Source organism: Delphinapterus leucas, chromosome 13, assembly GCF_059928025.1.
Source record: "Delphinapterus leucas isolate spDelLeu-1000000601 "Yukka" chromosome 13, BTC_Dleu_Yukka2, whole genome shotgun sequence".
Taxonomy (NCBI): Eukaryota; Metazoa; Chordata; class Mammalia; order Artiodactyla; family Monodontidae; genus Delphinapterus; species Delphinapterus leucas.
In genome coordinates, this window is record NC_143141.1 from 12,035,062 (window position 1) to 12,050,796 (window position 15,735).

At 43.8% G+C, this 15,735-nt stretch overlaps 1 protein-coding gene across 1 annotated transcript in view; it reads left to right on the forward strand.

Moving 5' to 3' along the window:
- The window catches only part of MERTK (MER proto-oncogene, tyrosine kinase), a 115,048-nt gene that overhangs the window by 36,644 nt on the left and 62,669 nt on the right, over positions 1 to 15,735 (forward strand). Inside the window, exons 4-5 of the mRNA XM_022599070.2 lie at positions 1,534 to 1,707; positions 12,362 to 12,448. Coding sequence (XP_022454778.2) covers positions 1,534 to 1,707; positions 12,362 to 12,448 — 261 coding nt within the window. The remainder of the gene's footprint in view (positions 1 to 1,533; positions 1,708 to 12,361; positions 12,449 to 15,735) is intronic.

The window sequence follows — 15,735 nt, forward strand, 5'->3', positions numbered from 1 at the left end:
CCTGCTGGGACCAGATCTGTGAGCTCCCAGTCCCAAAAGAACACCGCTTAAACATCTGAGGCCAGTTAGCTTGATCTGTTAAATTTTTGTCACATGCCCCAAATAAGTACCAACTGGTTTTCTCTGAGCTATTCTTAACGTCCCTTCCCTATGACCCCGGTTCTGGAATCATAGCGGGAGATCTTGGGGTTGTAACTGTGTAACTCTGTCTATACTCTTTTCATGAGAATGTGCTTGGAGAAGTGTTCAGCCCTGTACGAGTGTAGAGATTTTAAAATTTATTATCCCTCACCTGAAAGTCTCACACAAAATAGGTTGTCCTCAAAAACAGGCAGACCGCACCGTTCAGAATGGGCATCATCCAAAAAAGTCTACAAATAATAGACACTGGAGAGGGTGTGGAGAAAAGGGAACCCTCGTATACTGTTGGTGGGAATGTAAATTGATGCAGCCAACATGGACGTTCCTTAAAAACTAAAAATAGAGTTACCATGTGATCCAGCAATCTCACTCCTGGGCATATATCTGGAAAAGACAAACACTTTAATTTGAAAAGATACATGCACCCCAATGTTCACAGCAGTACTATTTACAGTTGCCAAGACATAGAAGGAACCTAAGTGTCCATCAACAGATGAATGGATAGAGAAGATGTGGTGTATGTACTGACATATTACTCAGCCATAAAAAGAATGAAATATTGCCATTTGTAGCCACATGGATGGACCTAGAGATTATCATACAAGTAAAGTAAGTCAGACCGAGAAGGACAAATACCATATGATACCACTTATATGTGGAAACTAAAAAAATGATACAAAGGAGCTTATTTACAAAACAGAACCAGACTCACAGACATAGAAAACGAACTTGTGGTTACCGAAGGGGAAAGAAGGGAAGGGATAAACTAGGAGTTAGGGATTAGCATAAACACACTACTATATATAAAGTAGATAAACAGCAAGGACCTCCCGTATAGCACAATATAGTTGATATTGAACTATATTCAGTATGTTGTAATAGCCTATAATGGAAAAGAATCTGAAAAAGAATATATTTTTACATGTGTATAACTGAATTACCCTGCCGTACGCCTGAAACTAATACAACGTTGTAAATCAAGTATGCTTAAATTTAAAAAAGAAAAAAAAATGGGTAGACTCTTATGTGGCTTCGTTTTCACTTTGTGTTTATTGGTAAGGAATCCTGAAAACCTGCCAGCCTTTCCCAGGAGTTTGAGCAACACCTAATTTCAGAACTGCCAGACCTCCCTTCTGAAAAAAAACAGTTCTGAATCACCATTACTCCTTTGGGAAAGTGTCCTAGAAGACCGGCTAGAGCTAGGCTGGCAGGAATTAGCCTCTTTGTTCTTTCTTACCCAACTTCAGGGAGGTAAAAACTGGCCGTTTCAGACCTGGGTGTTGGACAGAGAAAGCTCCTTCTGCCAAGCTCCCGTGTGGTTTCCATTCCCCTGGGGGCTGCGCCTCAGCCTGTGGATCTAATACCTTCTTTCACTCACCTCTTCCTCTGCAGGACTTCCTCACTTTACGAGGCAGCCTGAGAGCATGAATGTCACCAGAAACACAGCCTTCAACCTCACCTGTCAGGCCGTGGGCCCACCTGAGCCCATCAACATTTTCTGGGTTCAGAACAGCAGCCGTGTCAATGAACTTCCAGAAAAATCCCCCTCCGTTCTGACTGTCCCTGGTGAGTCTGAGTTGTGGGATTTCCATATTGTTTGCCCTGGAATGGTGGAAGGGGAGCAGAAGTTTGATGAGCGCCGTGTGCACAGCAGCAGGGAGTCGAGGCGGATGAAACCGCAGGTGAGGCAGCTGAGGGTAGGGGCCAGGTGGAGGGGGAGGCGGGTGGGAATCTCGGGGGTCAGAGGTCACAGGGCAGCACTGGGGCGTGGGGATACGGCCACCGCGGGTGTCTGTGGTTAAGTTGGCGAAGTGGCCAGAGTCCTTGAGCCTGGGCAGCAGGAGCACTGCTCACGTCTTCCGTGGCAGCTGTGGCCCTGCTGGCTGGCAGGGCTTGCATTTCAGGAACCATTGATGGGACGACCTCAGCGAGGTTTGGCGGCAAGGAAGGTGCGTTGGCCACGGGGTTGGCTGCGGGAGGAGTGAGTCACTGTGAGGCCGTGGCCGCCCTGATGGTCAGCGGTCATCTGATTTCCCCCTGAATGGGCGTGCCCTGGCTTCCTTGCCGTGCTCCTCCGACAGTGCTCTCGGGGTCCGCACCACTGATGTTTCTGTGCCACTGAATCCAGTGGGCTCCTCTTTGGCTCCTGTCACTGCATCTTCCAGCAACATCTGGCAAGGTTACCACCCCCGATCCTTCCTTTTTTTCACACACTCAGCAAACGTTCTGAGGGATGCTGCACGCCAGAGGTGACCTTCAGGAGGCCCTGTCTTCCTGGCTTCCTTCCTGCCTCCCGACTCGTCCTCTTCCCTTGACAGGAGTTCTGAATGTGGGAGGGTGCCCTAGGGCTCAGTCCTGGACCCACCTCTGAGAGTTCCTTTGGGCCCCTGGCTTCGCGACCATCTGTGTGATAACAACCTTGAACTTCGTATCTCCAGCTCAGACCTCCCTCCCGAGCTTCAAGCTCCTTGCTTGGCATTGCCACTTACTGGATATGGAAGCGTCTTAAAATGAAACTCTTGATTTCCCCCCAAGACTTGCTCTGCCCCAGAGTTCCCCGTCTTAGTACATGATACCACCATTTGCCCATCCTTCCTTCCTTCTCCTTTTCCACACTGAATGCGTCAGCCGGTTGTCAGTTCTGCTCCAACAGCACATCTCAAATCTGTCTTTTCTCTGTCACTGCTGCAGTGCCCTGGTCCACATCACTGCCAGCTCTTGCCAACAGCACTGCAGTAACTTCCTAACTGGTCTCTTAGCTTCTAGCCTTGTCCCCACTCTCGTCCTCCATGGCAGTTCGTGTCCCCTGCCTGCTGGAACCCTTCAGGGGCTTCCCATTATCTTTGAATGGCACTCAGAGTCCGTCCTGCCCCCGCTCATAGGACCTGCGTGCTCTGGTTCCCGCTCAACTCTCCAGCCCAAACCCATCCCACTCTTTCCCTGCTTATTACGCACCAGTCACACTGATTGTCTTTCATTTTCTCAGAAACGTCACCTTTCTCCCTGCCTCAGGGCCTTTGCACTTTCTTTCTGTCTGCTTGCCGTGTTGTTCCATCTGCCCTTCATCCCATGACACATCTCAGACATCCCTTTTGCACAGAAGTCTTTCCTGGTCATTCTTTTAGTTCCTCCCCACTCCTTTATTGACTCCCAGGCATGTATTCTCGTGGACTTCCTTCACTGCACTGGTCACAGTCTGTAATTTCCCTGTTTATTTGTTTAGTTGCTTGTCTGTCTTCTTAGAGAATGTATACTCAGTAAGAACAGGGACTTTGTCTCTCCCAAGGTGGCGCCTGACTCATGGTAATACTCACTGAATATTTATACTGAGTGGACCAGCAAGTGAATGCCAACCTGAGGCATCGTTTCTGAATCACTTTTCTTACTCCTGAGTCCACAAGCAATGTTATGTCTCTGCCTTCATCTGAGTTTTCTTTGAGTTTCTCCAAGGAATTGATCGTCAAGTAACTTATTTGTTCAAAATTAATTTAAAAAAAATACATTCCTCCCTCTCTAGGATGATTGCTTAAGTCCCATAAAGGAGGATTTATGGGGCATACAATGAAATATGTAGGTTAAATTGACATACAGTTAAATGCATAGCAATTAAGTGCACCACTCAGTGAGTCATGATAAATGTAGACACTCACGTAACCACCACTTCAATCAAGATCTAGAACAGGGCTTCCCTGGTGGCGCAGTGGTTGAGAGTCCGCCTGCTGATGTAGGGGACGCGGGTTCGTGCCCCGGTCCAGGAGGATCCCACATGCCGCGGAGCGGCTGGGCCCGTGAGCCATGGCCGCTGAGGCTGCGCGTCCGGAGCCTGTGCTCCGCAACGGGAGAGGCCACAACAGTGAGAGGCCCGCGTACCGCAAAAAAAATAAAATAAAATCTGAATGTTTGCAGGTAGGCACCCTGCTATCTTGGAATTAACCCTGAAGTAAACTTTTCCATCCCTTCTACCAAGAGGATGCTGAGCAGGGAAGTGGTTTAAAGAGCCCTGATTGTTGAGACATGTTTGAACAGGAAGGTCATACGCTTTCCCCTCTTGATATCGGTTTTGTTTGTTTGTTTGTTTTTCCTCTGTGATGTAAGCGCTGTCTTCAAGAACCATGAGCAAAGAAGTACTTTGTCTAAAGGGCATTATTCTGAGTCAACAAAGCCAATCTCAAAGGTTCCATGTAAAATATACTTGGCGGCTGTCCTTGGAAGGCTCTTCGAAGGGATCTCTGTTTGAAATGTTTTCCAGCTGTGATTTCCTTTCTGAACAATCTGAGCCTAATTCAATTTGTGGCACCTTTCTGCTCTCCAGATTTTTGTCAGAAGGCAAATTACCTGTATATGGCTGTCTACAATCATATAGATGGTTTTGCTGGTTTGGGCTGAGACTTTTACTGAATTGTAAATAAATGATCCCGTTGGTACGGGGGAAAAAAAAAAAAGGTTACATGCTATGTAATTCCATTTTGACAACATTATCTTTTTTTAAAAATTTAATTTTATTATTTTATCCAGCAGGTTCTTATTAGTTATCTATTTTATACATATTAGTGTATATGTGACAATCCCAATCTCCCAATTCATCCCACCACCACTTTCCCGCCTTGGTGTCCATACATAAATGACAACTTATACTGATGGTATACACATCAGCTCCTGCCAGATGTTAGGTTGGGAGAAGGATGTTCGTAAAAAGGGTGGCACAGGGGAGCTTCTTTTTGGTGATGGAACAGTTCTCCATCTGTACACAAATCTGTACCTGTAATAAAATTTCATAGAAATCCCCCCCCACACACACACACAAAATAAAACGACCAAAAGCTGGTGAAATCTGAATAAGGTCTGTATTTTAGTTAATAGTATTGTACCAGGGACTTCCTTGGCGGTCCAGTGGTTAAGACTCTGCACTTCCACTACAGGTGGAGTGGGTTCGATCCCTGGTGGGGGAACTAAGATCCCGCAGGCCGCGAGGTGCGGCCAAAAAAAAAAAAAGTATTTATCATACCAAAGTCACCTTCCTAGTTTTGATGGTTGTACTATGATCATGTAAGATCTTACCTTTTAGGGGAAGCTGGGTGAAGGGTGCTAGGAACTCTTTACTCTTTCTGCAGTTTCTTGTGACTTGAAAACTATTTCAAAGCAAAGTTTTTTTCCGCCAAGGAAGTACTCTGTCATTGGCAAAATAAAGTCCCAAAATAAAGAGCAGAACTGCAGGAAGCTTTTGCTGCATGGTGTTCAGTGGTGGGATGCGTTACAGGTTAGTGGTTAAGATCCCGAGCTATGATACAGACTAATGCCAGTTCACCACTGTGTCCCTAGGCAACTTACTCACCTTCTTCATATAAAATAGGGGTAATAACAGTGTCTACTTCATAGAACATTTATGAGGATTCAGTGAAATAATGGATGTAAAGGCCTTGGTACAGAAGCAGCCTACAGGAATGACTGAAATGTTACCTGTTACAAATTTTCATATGCAACAGTTACTAACTCATTGTCAATTTTGAGCTACCTTTCTACCAAGAGTGGGGGACTTAGGCTCATCTTTCTGGTTTTTACTTTTTAAAAAATACTCATTTTATATTTAAATCCACATTTAGAAAACAACTAAGCTAGTTTTGGTTTTAGTTAATTGGCTATAATTTGTAATGTTCATTGTAATAACAACAGTAACAATAATAACTAGAATTTATATAAATCAGTTCGTAATTCTCACAGTGCTTTTGGTAAAGATTTACTTTGAGCCTCATTGCAACCTGTGATATAGTTAGGCATTTTTTAATTCCCATTTTGCAGATCAGGAAAAAATTTGGAGCAATTTAGGGACCTTATGGCCGAAGGGCTAGTCTTTGCATGGCAGCTGGAACGATCCTCATAAAACACAGACTAGATCATATCAGTCTTCTGCTCAAAGCCCCAGGTTCCCCACCTCACTTGGAGAACAAAGGCCTGACCCACATGTTCCCTCTGGTTTGAACCTTCCGTCACCCTCCAGAATAAACTTGGCCCGTTCCCTCACCCTGAGTCTTTCCTCAGAGGCCATTTCTCAAGGAGCTCCCTCTGACTTGCATATTTAAAATCACAGCCACTTCTCTCTACCCACCCTGACCCCCTGATCCCTGTTTTTCCATAGTACTAATCACCTTCTAATAGAACATGCAGCTTACTTATTTATGAAGTCTGTTATTTCTCACCCACTTTTCTCCGTGAGAATGTGAGCTCTCTAAGGGTGAGGATCTTTGTTTCATTCATGGATAGATCCCAAGTGCCTGTAAATGTTGAATGAGTGAATTCCGGGCAGATCGTGAATTCCAAGTTAATAAGTGTAAGTCCTTCATTTATGCAGCGTATTCTTCTATTTCCTGCCTCTTTGGGTAGAAAGATGAACACTAGGGAAGAAAATTAAAGGGACAGGATTCCTTAACCTGGAACTCAAAGAACTGCCCTAACTGTGCTCTTAGAAGCTGATTCCTCAGCGATTCTGACCGTCCTTTCCTCCAGGGAACATCCTGTGGCTGAATGTTCCCTAAAATGTCTTTCAGACCTTTGCGTCAGGGGCTGTCTTTTTTTAAACTAGCAGAGGACCAAGGAAGAGGGGCATGAACCATCATAATGGACTTAGGTGGGACATAATGGAGTAAGAGGGATGCCCACGAGAAGAGGACACAGTAACAGGAGATGTGGAGACACTGGTGCTGGGGGCGCTCGGGAGAGTGGGTGGTAGGGTGGAGACGGAGGGGTGTGTGGATGAATTTCTCCCTGGGAAGCCACAAGTGTTTGGGCTCTAAAACTTCAAGGTCTATTCCAGTCTGGTTACTGTTCATCCCGAGGGAGAACAGAAAAGTGAGGGGGGGAGCTGTCTTTCTTAGTACATCTGGGTTGCTGTGTTCAACCCAGGCTTATAAATGAGTCTCCAGTTAGGAAGCTTGTGCCATTAAGCAAAAAAAAAAAAACGTCACTGAATACATTAAGCCAAGAAGCCTATATTTGGCATTAAGTTTTGGCCCATCCAGTTCTGGAGAAAGTTAACCTGGGTTGGAAGCAGTTTCCACTTCTCTCTGCTGGCATCCTCTTGGCCTGTGGACATTCACCACCTCAGCCCCCAGACAGATCTGCTCTCCTAGATGGTTTGGCTACTTGTGGGCAGTTCTGAATTGGAGTGGGTGCCCTGTACCACGGAATTAGCTGCAGATCGTCTTCCTGACTTTGTGTGTCCTCTGAAGAGAAACATGAAGAGGAAAAATGACTTCCCGCTTAACCTAAAATCATGTTCCCCAAGGAGAGGTTTCGCTCTCAGTATTGATCAACCTTGCAGGACCGAAGAACTGTGGGCTTAACTCATCTTTGGGATCTATAACTAGATGGTGGATCTCAAGGAAATAAATCCCCCCTCTTGTTTCCTAGCAGGGCTGCTCTTGCCCTCACAACCGGTTGGGAATGTCACTTGTAGTTTGTACCCAAGTGTTTCCCAAGAGTTTGGACAAGAGCGATTGAAACCAAATGACTGGTTTTAGCCTGCAGATGTCTGCTTAAATATGTACAAAATATAAGTTGCATAGCCAAAGCAACTTACGTTTTGATTGAGTGTCTTCTGACTGAGCCAAAGGTGATTTTTCTAAATATAAGCCAAGTTTTGCGAGTTCATGTAGCCTGGCAAAACGGGCATCTCATTTGGGATCTGATGACCTGGAAGGTAAGGTGAAAAGCCAAGTGTCACAGGCCTGCCTGGGAAAGTGACTGGTAGCAGGGGCCCCAGGTGGTGGCTTAGAGGGATCAGTGGATCCTCATCCGGTATGTGTCCTCTTTCCGAAAGTCAGTGCCTGACAAAGTGCCCAAAGTCCCGACTCTATGCCAGTTTTTCTTTTTCACCTTCTACTTCCCTGTCGTCTCTTTCTCACTTTACGAAAGAAAAAAGACCTCTCTCTGCCTTACCTGGAGTCGCAACAGGGCATCAGTTCTCCAATGCTTTGGTCTCCTCTTTACTGTCTTAAAAGTGATTGAAAACCTACAAGTTTTTGTTTATGTGAGATACATCTATTGCCATTTACTGAATTAGAAATTAAAACACAATAATACACAAGCACGTTCCATTAGCTCATAGAGCTATGACATCATCACACATCATACACCTTATGGAAAATTCCATCATACATTCCCGAGAGCATGAGAGTGAAAAGGGCAAATAATATATTGCTATTCTCACAAAAATAGTTTTCAACTTGATGCCCCCCAAAGTATCTCTGGGATGCCCAGGAGCCTCTAGACCACACTCTGAGAACAGCTGCTGTAGTGCATTGGCTCAAGGTTAACAAAATTCCAGACTACCACATAGAAAATTCCAAATTTTGTCCAGCAAAGGAGTTGTGCTTCCCATAAAATTCTGTTTTGTATGTTTAAAAATTACATGTATATTGTTTTGATCAGTTGTGCCCTAAATAATACTTGTAAAGATCATCAATCTAGAAGAAAGTTTGTTTTCCGATTTCAATACGTAAGTGTAATTTTATCACCGAGAAGTATCGTAGGGTGATTAGCCAGTGACTTTCAAACACACACATGTATGCCGTTAGGGTAAAATTCTGCAGGGGAAGTAGAAAAGTCATGATTGAAAACTTCTGATTTCTGGGGAGAATTATTTCAGCAGGTGATGCAGGGGCTCCCATCCCAGTAATATGTATATTGCACGGGACTCTGAAGGAGTTTTTACTGTAAATTATCAGCATATCCACGGCACCTGAAATTACATTTTTTGCAGCTGTTTAAATGATGAACAGTTTAAGATGCAAACCTCAAAATGTGTAAGAGGCTACATATATTTTTCAAAATTCTTTGGGAGGAATACAAGCAGAAGATCCAAAGACTCCTTGAGGCTGTGTATTTACAGATGTTCTTTTATAGATGTGGCTAGTGGGTTTGAAATGAATATTCCTCTTCAGTGAAATAAATATTTTCTAAACCATCACACGATCTTTTAGTTTCACCTCTCATTCGAGAGGAGGTGACCCAATGTGAAAGAGCTGGCTCCTACCGGGAATTTTAGTTTCTTAGCACTTGGATTTCGAGAATCTAATTAAGCAGTCTGATTTAGGATTTTCCTCCAGTCTGAGGGGAATCCTCATCTTGGAAAATTAAAATACCTGAAGTAGCTATCATATTCTGATCTAAAATTATTTAGGAGAAGTCAAAGGTCACCACAGAATTGTAGGACAGAGAGTCTAGTCAAAAGAGCTCAGATGCTGGGACAGACTTCCACCTGGATGGAAAAGAACAAACACCCACCAACACTGATTTTTTTGTGCACAGCTAATCCCTCAGGAGAGGCACTGACTTGAAAGGGATCAGATTTGCATTTCTTCCTAGAACTTCTCCCAGGCCATGTGGCCCAGCCTCGGTGCAGCATTCACTGTGCGGGCATCCAATGTAGACAGTCTTTCCTGGCTGGTTCCCGGCTGGGTTTCCCTCGGCAGCTTGTTTCAGATATTTAATGACTTCATTAGTGACGAGCTTTGGATTTTAAAATCATCCGATGGAAAATATCCTACACAAGTAGATAGAAACAAACAAAAAAAAATTAAGCCTTTCAGGCAAGAAGTGAATGATGGCGTATTTTCAAGAATTTTATCTGTCTTTCTCCAGTTTATGATATAAACTCTGGGCCAGGCACCTTGTGTGTCAGAGAGAAAGTTTCCAGATTCAACTAGATGGTAAATATATGGCTGTGCTTTTTTAAAATAATCTTTTAAAATTTTAGAATAGTTTCAGATTTATAGAAAAATTGTGTGCCATCTCGTACAGAGTATTCCCATAAACCTCACGCCCACACTCCCCTGTTATGAACATCTTACATTAATTAGTGTGGTACATTTGTTACAATTCATAAACCAATACTGATAACATCATTTTTGAACAACTAAATGTGACACAGTATAGTGTTCCATAAAAAATTATTTCACTTCCTTATACCCATTGCATTATTTTTAGAACTTAGCATAATGAATCAGGAATGAAACGTTCCCTAACAGGTTTGTAGATTCAGCTTCTCCAGAGAGATTTTCACAGGTGTTTTTGAGACTTTGGGAGGTAGTGGACCTCAGGGTGTCCTTCTGAGCAGCCCTTCCAAGCATGCCTCTTTTTTAAAATTTTTAAAAAATGTTTTGGCCGCACCAAACAACATGTGGGATCTTAGTTCCCCAACGAGGGATCGAACCCGCGCCCTCTGCTTTAGAAGCTCAGAGTCTTAACCACTGGCCCACTAGGGAAGTCCCAAAGCAAACCTCTTTATCTCACTGAAATGTCCCTTCAGTAAATGTAAGCCTGAAACTAGCACATAGCTGATTATTCTGTTATCTCTGGAAATTCCTGATACATCATTACTAACTAAAGTCCATAGTTTATTCAGATTTCCTTAGTTTTTACCTAATGTCCTTTTACTGTTCCAGGATTTAGTTGTTATGTCTGCCTAAGGCGCCTCTTGGTTGTGACAATTTCTCAAACTTCCCTTGTTTTTAATGACCTGGACAGTTTTGAGGAGTACTGGTCAGGCTTTTTGTAGAATGTCCCACAGTTTGGAACTGTCTGATGTTTTTGGTCATTTTTCTTATGATTAGATTTGGGTTATATGTTTTGGAGGAGGAAGACCGTGGAGGAGGAAGACCGTAGAGGAGAAGTGCCATTCTCATCACATCATATCAAGGGTACATTCTGTCAACACGGCTTACCATTGTTGGTCTTGACCTTGACCATCTGGCTGAGCTGGACGTTTGTCAGTTTCTCACTCAGAAGTTTTCCTTTCATTCCCCTTTCCATACTGTCCTCTTCGGAAGGAAGTCACTTTGTGCAGCCTTAAGGAGTCAGGAGTGATGCCCCTCTTTGGGGGCAGAGCGTCTGTATAAAAACCATTCGGAATTCCTCTGCATGGGGCATTTGTCTCTTCTCCCCCTTTTATTTAATCATTTGTTCATATCAATTTAGACTCATGGATATTTGTTTTATACTTTGGGTTACAATTTAATGCTACTTTATTTTCTTGCTCAAATTGTCCCAGCTTTGGCCATTGGGAGTTCTTTCAGCTGGATCCTGTGTCTCTTTGCCGTACCCCCATCCGTGTGTGTGTGTGTGTGTGTGTGTGTGTGTGTGTGTGTGTGTGTGGTGTATACTGTTTGTGTTATATTTTGCTCCAGGCTCATGTGTGTTTTGCTCCAACCTGACAATCATCCATTTCTCCGAGGAGCTCTGGTTCCTTTCATTGGAGAATAGTATTATAAGAAACCAAGATCTGGATTGCCTCTCTTCCTTTCTCCTTAAAATTAATGTCAACTAATTTTTTTCATTTCCAAGATGTCTTCAGACCTCTGAAATGATAGAATTTTCTTCATTCAGCACCAGTGTCTTTTCTTCAAGTAATTAATAATGATGCCTTGTGTTTATATAATTCCTTATGAATACATTGATTTTTACTATTAAAAAAGGATTCATTACAACGGATCACCTGAAATTTTTTAAACTGTAACTTTTATCCTGCTGTTTCTGGTACCCTGACATGTCCATGCTGTGTCGTGGAGTGTACGGGGTGCTAAGCAGGAGATTGTCTGGGTGAGCCTCAGAAACTACTTGTCTTGATTTGGGGGCCAGTGATTCCCATACCTCCTTGCAGAAATTTTAAAACTAAATGATACTTCTTTGTTACCTAATGTTTCATCATCGGGGAAAAATAAAGGCTTTTAATGAATTACAGCTGCCTTTAAAAAAATTTTTTAACATCTTTATTGGAGTATAATTGCTTTACAATGGTGTGTTAGTTTCTGCTTTATAACAAAGTGAATCGGTTATACATATACGTATATCCCCGTATCTCTTCCCTCTTGCATCTCTCTCCCACCCTCCCTATCCTACCCCTCTAGGTGGCCACGGAGCACCGAGTTGATCTCCCTGTGCTATGCGGCTGCTTCCCACTAGCTATCAGTTTTACATTTGGTAGTGTGTATATGTCCATGCCACTCTCTCACAGCTGCCTTTTAAGCCCATGGTTGCCTTGCTCCTGGTACATAGGGTTTAATCCTAGGTTTGTTTTTCAAACACCAACACGTATTTTTAATTAACTTTGCATTTATGCTTGAAGCAGTGAACCAAGAAGTAAAAGGATGCTGAAACCCCCATAGGATTCTGATAAACAGAAGCCTGTCTCTCTGCAGCTGGTCTCACGGCTCTCCTTCCCCTCCAGGTCTGACTGAGACCGCGATCTTCAGCTGTGAGGCCCACAATGACAAAGGGCTGACCGTGTCCAAGGGCGTGCAGATCAACATCAAAGGTAAGCGGCAGGGTGGAGTGCCCCCTGCATGTTCCGGGGGTTAGGGGGTGCAGTGTGATCTCTGCAGCCAGCTACCTGGGATTGAGTCCTGGCTTCCCTTTGTGACCTTGGACAAGTCACTTAACCTTTCTGCCTTCAGTGTTCCCCTGTGTAAAATGGGGATAATTACAGAGCCTACCTCCTCTTGAGGGTTCAATGAGATAATGCAAGTAAAAGTACTCATAACAGGGCCTGACACTTGTCTTTGATCAACATTAGCTAGTTTAGTTCTGCTCAGATAGAGAAGAAAATTGTCTGAAATGCTGACCCTGGATCATCTTGGCTCCTATTTTCACTTTTTCCTTTTCTACCCTGAACTGGTCCCCATAACTCCTTGAAGAGCTCCCAGGGTGGGCGCAGCTTGGGGCACTGATCTGAGGATGGGCTCTGTCCTTCCTTGGGCATCTGGGGCTGAAGCAAGTCTCCACCAGCAGCTGTCCTGAGGAAGGAGAAGGTCAGAGTCACTCTTCTGGGGGCACAGGGCTCCTGTCCCTCTCTCTCCTAACCTCCTCCACCCCCCTTGCTTCCTCTGAGCTGGGATATAAGAGAATGAAAGGCGCATGTTTGAAACCTCCCCCAGGCTGGTGGAGACATTCTAGTCCAATTATCTGCCATTGGATTGGACAATCCAAACGAATCATCAGATTCTTCCTCCTTTTCTGGAATCAAAGGTATTTAAACCTGAAACTTGAAAGGAATCAAAGGTATTTAAACCTGAAACTTGAAAGGAAAGGAAAACCTACTTACTGTCCTTTTATCCCTTTCAACTCATCTCCCTTAACCTTTCTCATAGAAATGCAGGGAAATGGTATGTTTTAGTATTTGTTCTTAATTTATTTTTAATTAATTACTTTATTTTTATTGAAGTATAATTGATTCACAGTGTTGTGTTAATTATTGCTGTACAGCAGTGATTCAGTTATACATTATATATATATATTCTGTTTGTAATATTCGTCTCCATTGTGGTTTATCACAGGCTATTGAATATAGTTCCCTGTGCTGTACAGTAGGACCTTGTTGTTTATCCGTTCTATATATAAAAGGTTACATCTGCTAACCCCAGCCTCCCATTCCATCCCTCCCCCAGCCCCCTCCCCTTTGGTGACCACCAGTCTGTTCTCTATGTTATTTGTTCTTAATTTAAATATTGAGAGGCAATATTGAGTTCATATTCCTTTTGGTCTTATCCTTGGGGAAATAATAGAGGGGAAAAAGCAGAATGTATTTAATAATGAGTTAAAGGGTGGGTAGTGCACAGCAGGAGACTCCAAATTACGAAAGACATACTTTTTAAAGATGCTGATGGTTTAGTTTCAGCAAATCAACTAGAAGAGGCTATGAGAGGGCATTTTCAAAAAGTTCATTGGAAGAAAAAAAATGAGCAAACTGAAAGTTACTAGGAGAGGAACTGAATAACTTCCTTCCTTCATTACGAATTCCATTATTACAATTTTCAAAAGAAATGTTGAGAATTTCAGGAATCCACGCGTGGGCATAAATTTATAAAGACATTTTCATAAAATATCAACATCTTAAAGTTTAAAAATCCATAAAATGAGAAGCACTTCCTGAATTTTATGCTTCAGACAGAATCTCAACTAGGACTTTATTTTAATAAAGCCTATTTCCAAACCTTATGTTTGGGGCTTTCGTTGATTTAAGCATGTATATCAAAGCAACCAAAACTCCCTGCTCGTCTGTTATCAACTGAGGTATATACGTGGCCAAACTTGAATCTGGAAAGGCAGATACTCTATTTAGGGAAGTGAGTCAAACAAAACACTGACTCTTTCCCATTCATCCGTCTGTGTGTCTCCTGGTAAAACTGAAACTCCTGAATACCGTACCCAGTGAGCGCTTAACACGGCCCCAGCCTTCCTTCCCTCTCATCCCCTGCGCATCCTGTCCTCGCCTTTACCACCAGCGCCGCCCCCCCAGACCTCGTGCGTGCGTTGCTGCATTTCATCCTCACCCCAGCCCATGGAGCAGTGTGGTCACTCCCTGCCCTTAGTAGAAGCGGGAACTGAGTTTAGAGAGGGCATTGAGCTGTGCCATGGGCCATGCAGCTGGCTAAGTGGTGACCACACTCCCCAGCCCCTGCTGGTACTCGCTGGTTTGCTTGCTGCCCCTGCAACCAGCTTCCAGCGTCCTGTTGAGGGACACTAGTGCTGGAGTCAGGCAGACCCGAGTTTAAGTCCCCATTCTGCTGCTTATGAGCTCTGTGCGCTTTGGCAAGTTTTTAACTTCTCTGGTCCTCAGTTTCCTCATCCGTCAATGGGGATTGTAAGACTGCTGCTCTGATAGGGTTCTTCCTATCAGACTAGTCACGTTTAATGAAGTCCATAGGTTCCTGGCACAGAGTAAGCCCTCAAAAACATTAGTCATCATTTTGGATTATAAGTGCGGTTATTACCATTAATTAAGAGTTAAACGTATGGGAATTTTCTGGTGGTCCAGCGGTTAGAACTTTGCGCTTTCACTGCTGAGGGTGAGGGTTCCATCCTTGGTCCGGGAACGAAGATCCCGTGCGGCACGGCCAAAATAAATAAATAAAAATAATATTGATCCACAGATTTTAATATATATTTCTTTTTAAAAAAGTTAAATATAGCACAAGAAACTAAAACCCTCAAACTTCAGATCCTTGTTGGATTCTAATTTAAATATCTATCCATGTCCCACCCGTGGCTGCGGTCATTGCACGTTCATTACGGTATGCCCTCCCCTCCCCGCAAGCAGATGCACTTGGGCCTTTTGCTTGAGCTGACTCTCCCCTATTCCTCAGCCTGGAAAGCTTCCTTCCTCCATCACACACGCGCATATGCACGCACGCATGCACACACATGCTTGTTCCCATGGTACCCCTCTTTTCTCAGCACAAGGCACTCATCCTCAATTAATGCGGGTCTCCCCAACACAGCCTTTAGCTCCACAAGGGCAGCGCCATGGCTCTTCACCCCCATTGAGAGCACCAGCGCCCAGTGACGCCCCTGCATACAGCAGCAGGAAATGGATGTCTCCCCATCCTTGTCCAGCTAAAAGTTCTCACTTCATCAGGGGTCAGGAAAGCAGGTCTACATCCCACTTCTCTGGCCCTGGCCGAGCCATCCTATCACTGCAAGACTTCTCCGTAGGCTAATACCATTACCCTTAGGCGTACGATGGCTCCTCTTTAAAACTAGTGTTTAATTTTCCCAGTCTCAAGAAACAGAAGTAGGCTTGGTATTAATGCATTTGTTTGGTAG